This window comes from Olea europaea, chromosome 17 (assembly GCF_002742605.1).
Source record: "Olea europaea var. sylvestris chromosome 17, O_europaea_v1, whole genome shotgun sequence".
NCBI classification, from domain to species: domain Eukaryota; kingdom Viridiplantae; phylum Streptophyta; class Magnoliopsida; order Lamiales; family Oleaceae; genus Olea; species Olea europaea.
In genome coordinates this window covers 104325-108826 of record NC_036253.1, presented here as the reverse complement: position 1 = coordinate 108826, position 4502 = coordinate 104325, and the positions used below count along the sequence as shown (strand labels likewise).

At 37.0% G+C, this 4502-nt stretch overlaps 1 protein-coding gene across 1 annotated transcript in view; it reads left to right on the top strand.

Annotated features, from left to right (window-relative positions):
• LOC111365860 (ferredoxin-dependent glutamate synthase, chloroplastic-like) overlaps positions 1-4096 on the top strand; it is an 11644-nt gene extending 7548 nt beyond the window's left edge. The window contains exons 7-15 of the mRNA XM_022986367.1: positions 223-294; positions 740-916; positions 1005-1103; positions 1692-1834; positions 1937-2030; positions 2237-2475; positions 2564-2642; positions 3175-3258; positions 3479-4096. Of these exons, the coding sequence (XP_022842135.1) occupies positions 223-294; positions 740-916; positions 1005-1103; positions 1692-1834; positions 1937-2030; positions 2237-2475; positions 2564-2642; positions 3175-3258; positions 3479-3640 (1149 nt within the window). The 3' untranslated portion in view covers positions 3641-4096. The remainder of the gene's footprint in view (positions 1-222; positions 295-739; positions 917-1004; positions 1104-1691; positions 1835-1936; positions 2031-2236; positions 2476-2563; positions 2643-3174; positions 3259-3478) is intronic.
• Positions 4097-4502: the final 406 nt, after the last annotated feature.

Genomic DNA, 4502 nt, shown 5'->3' with positions numbered 1-4502 from the left:
AAAAGTTTTCGGTTTACATGTAATATTATTTTATGGAAAATTGTGTGGTTGAAAATAGGAGAGAAAAATGAAATGTAATGAAATGAAATTAATGGGGACCAAACGAGGGCTACGTGTGAAATTGCTAAATCATGAACATCAGTATAATAAGATTGATCTCCTGAACACTTGTATCTGACTTCCTTGTGCTGCTGCTAATTTGAGAACATTCTGCATTGAAAGTATAACTTGGGGTTGGGTGCTGAACAGAAGCTCCTGCAAGTTGAATTTAGTATAACTGGGGTTTGGGGTTGGGTGCTGAACAAAAGCTCCTGCAAGTTGAATTTCCTTGCTCGCCAAAGCAAGTTTCTGTTGTAAAGAAGAAGACTTCGAGGGGGATTGGTTTTATTTCTTCCTTCCGCTAATTTCTGTTTTCTGTCTGTGTGGTGGGTGGGGCCCCTTTTGGGAATTTGAGGTTGTCAGAAAACTTCTACCTTTTTGAAAATGAGCAATTTCTGAGTAAGCTTGAAACTGAATATCTAAGAGGAGAAATTCTTGTAGAAAGAACTATATTAAGCTTCCTAGACGAAGGCTTTAGGTGAACCAATAATATGGTGTTTGTGTTGGATGTGATAATTTAATGAATATAAGAATTAGTTAATTCAATGTTGAAAGCCCAGATTTCAACCCCAAGTTTATCTAGTTTCTAACTTCTTGAACCTTTTGGCACTGCCTGGTTTGGGTTCTATGACATGTTTACATTCTTTTTGAAGCACGTGTTAATGATTTCTTGACAATATTTGGCCAGGTAAGAGGAATGTTGGCCCAACTGGGCTACGAAAAACTGGATGACATAATTGGACTTACAGAGCTACTAAGATCTCGAGATATTTCATTGATGAAGACTCAGCATCTTGATCTTAATTATATTCTTTCTGTAAGTATGCTACGTATACTTCTAATCCATTTTTACATGAATCAGTTTTGTCTTTCATAAAATAACGTCTACGTCTTTTGTTCTTAAGAGTGTCGGATTACCAAAATGGAGCAGCACTATGATTAGGAATCAGGAAGTTCACAGCAATGGTCCGGTCTTGGATGATGTCTTGCTTTCAGATCAAAAGGTAATAATTGTTGCATTAAAATGAATTTCTTTACGGACAACAAAAAGGATTAGGAGCAGTTGCTCAGTTGATAACTTCATGAATTTTAATTATGAATTCTTCAAAAAACTATAAGAAATTTCCTTTCTGAAGAGATGTAGGGAACTAGCGGTTTATTATCTTTGGATGCACATTGAATGGTTAAAATTTTCACTATTCTTTGAGCTGCTTAAACATTTAGAGGCTTCTTTTTTTGCTGCACAAAATACATGGATTTCACCTTGAAATTCCATTGTAGGAAAGCTAATAAAGTATTATATGATAACTATTAGTCCAGGGTTGAATAGCTAGCATAGGATCACCCACGGACATACTTTTGCACATCTTACTCTGGTTTTCATAATGTTATCCAGACGAAGTTGTACTACAACAATATTTACTGTCATCAAGTGGTCTCTATATTTTTCATAAAAGATATTCAATTATTAAGATTTTTAATGCTTCTTTATTTGGACTTTTGTTTCTGACTAATCTGGTTTTTCAATCTTTTTGTATGGCATCGTGTTATTTACGGAATTGATATCTAAAACAATGTTCTCCTATCTACAGGTATCAGAGGCAATTGAGAAAGAACTGGTGGTTAATAAAACTGTAAATATATACAATGTGGACAGAGCAGTTTGTGGGCGTGTTTCAGGTGTAATTGCAAAGAAATATGGAGATTCTGGTTTTGCTGGGCAGCTAAATTTAACGTAATATAATGGCTAATATAGAAATTTCATTCCACTAGTGTTGTTATTTTATTATACAATGACCTCGTTTGAAACTAATGATGTATTTCTTTTTTCATGCAGATTCACAGGGAGTGCTGGGCAGTCGTTTGCATGTTTTCTGACACCTGGAATGAACATTCGACTTGTAGGAGAAGCTAATGATTATGTGGGGAAGGTATGCTGATCAACCTTTTACACGTGAATCATACATTTGGTTGATGAACTTCCATTGAAATAATTGCTTTTGTTGCTGTTGTTATGATTATATAATGACATCAATTTCATTCTACCTCTTCCGGCATTAAGTTTGATGAGTTATGGCTTGTTTGCTAGGGAGGACAATAGAACTTTTATAGCATCTAATACATAAATTTGTTTTAGGGTATTGCCGGAGGTGAATTGGTTGTGACTCCTGCTGAAAATACCGGGTTTTTGCCTGAGGATGCCACTATTGTAGGGAATACCTGCTTGTATGGAGCCACAGGAGGTCGGGTCTTCGTCAGAGGGAAAGCTGGGGAGCGTTTTGCAGTGAGAAACTCACTTGCTCAAGCAGTGGTGGAAGGCACTGGAGATCACTGTTGCGAGTACATGACGGGAGGTTGTGTGGTGGTGCTTGGAAAGTGAGTATTCTCATTAATAATGACTATATGATATGGAATGTATATGTGGGGTTTTCCACATTCTGAGCTTCTCTCTTGCTTTCGACAGGGTGGGTAGAAATGTGGCAGCAGGTATGACTGGAGGTTTGGCGTACATTCTTGATGAGGACGATACACTTATCCCCAAGGTTTGTTGCTATGAACGTTTTGTGTGAGAGGAAATGGATTAAAACTTCCAGTGGTCATTGACTTCTAGCGATTTCATGTTGGTTACTAAACTTCTTTTTGTTCCTAGTATTGTTCTTGAATTTTGTTATAATTGGGTCATCGAACTTGAACGTTTGTAACAATTTCAACAGCCTGTCCATGTCTTTTAGTTTGACTAACAAAAAAACTCGATGTGTCAGTTTAGTTGGCGAATGACTAGACTGCCAAGTCATCTATTCCATCAGTCAAACTAACACACATGGACGAACTTTGCAAATTGTGACGAATTTTTTTCACTGACCAATTTGAAACAAAATGAAGTTTAGCATCCCACTTGAAAACTTGAAAAAAGTTTAGTAATCATCGTGTATCTCGACAGGGAATATATACACATGGATGAAGATCCATATCTCTGTTTCGTGTGTGTTTGTTCACATATAAAGATGCACTATTTGTTTCCGATTGTACAACTATAGTTTTCTGTCTCCTGTTAATACCATGTAAAACAAACAGGTGAACAAGGAAATTGTGAAGATCCAGAGAGTGGTTGCTTTGGTCGGTCAGATGCAACTAAAGAGCCTTATTGAAGCCCATGTTGTAAGTTGAAACATCGTTATACCATCCGGCTTGCAGCTTGTTTAGTTAAATCGCATTGCTGTCTTCTTTGTCACTCAGAAACCATACATGGATGTCTTTATCAATTTCCAACATACAATTTGGTTTCTGACTTCAAAACATTGAAACTTGGAAGACATTCCACGTAATGGAAACCCCTCTGCACGGTTTTTATACTACATGCATCTGTTTTCTTGTCTAGGAAAAAACCGGGAGCAGCAAAGGCGCTGCCATTCTCAAGGAATGGGACAAATATTTGCCACTCTTTTGGCAACTGGTTCCACCAAGTGAAGAAGACACTCCGGAGGCTTGTGCCAACTTCGACCAAACAGCCACTGGGGAGGTGACTTTGCAATCTGCATAGGATATGGCGGGATTAGTCGAAGATGGGCCATGTATGCGCAAACTTGCAACCTATAACTCAGCAAATATGCATTTGTATAGAACACTCAGTCCCTACCTTTTGGAATGGAATCACCATTGTTGGCCACATGCAAAAGATCTTTCATAGTGCCATCAGCAGCTGTACAGGATCTTTGAGATAATGTAGGTACTAGGTTGTCCGAATCTGAGGCTGCATTTCCTGAGATTTTGATCAAATTTAAATCCCCACCCCCAACCTAGCACCCAGTTATGGTGTCAAAACTCACAGGCAACTTCTTCATGGCCATTTTCTCCATTTAATGTCCAATAATTAGAACTTTCCATAAAGAATGCAATGGTCAATAAAGAATACATTTGTCTCCATAATTTTGTGGAGCGGATACATTGAAATAAGTTATGGTTTACTAAGATGCACTGTGGTGCATTTGTTTGGTTTCTTGTGCTATTGATTTGCCGTTACTGGTCAATTGTGAAGAAGCAGAAAAGTTGCAAATAAAATACTTGAAAATACAATTGTTTTAACATATGGAGATCTCTCTATATATGGCCCCCGTTGGATGGCCATTATTTTGAAAAATGACATGGATTTTTGTGGAGAATATGTGATTAAAAAGTATGAAAAAGTTTCGAGTTTAACTGTGTAAATATGTGGTTGAAAATGAGTATAAGAATTAAAGAATTTTGTTTTCATAGGAGACAAAAATGGACATGGTTAGGTCTCCATACCTTTATTCTAGAGTAGATCATTGACAGTAGAAAATAATAAAATTACTAAAAAATTGATCTGTTAACTTATAATTTTTCAGCGTCTCCTCATTCTTCCAAGCTTGTAGCAAGTTAGT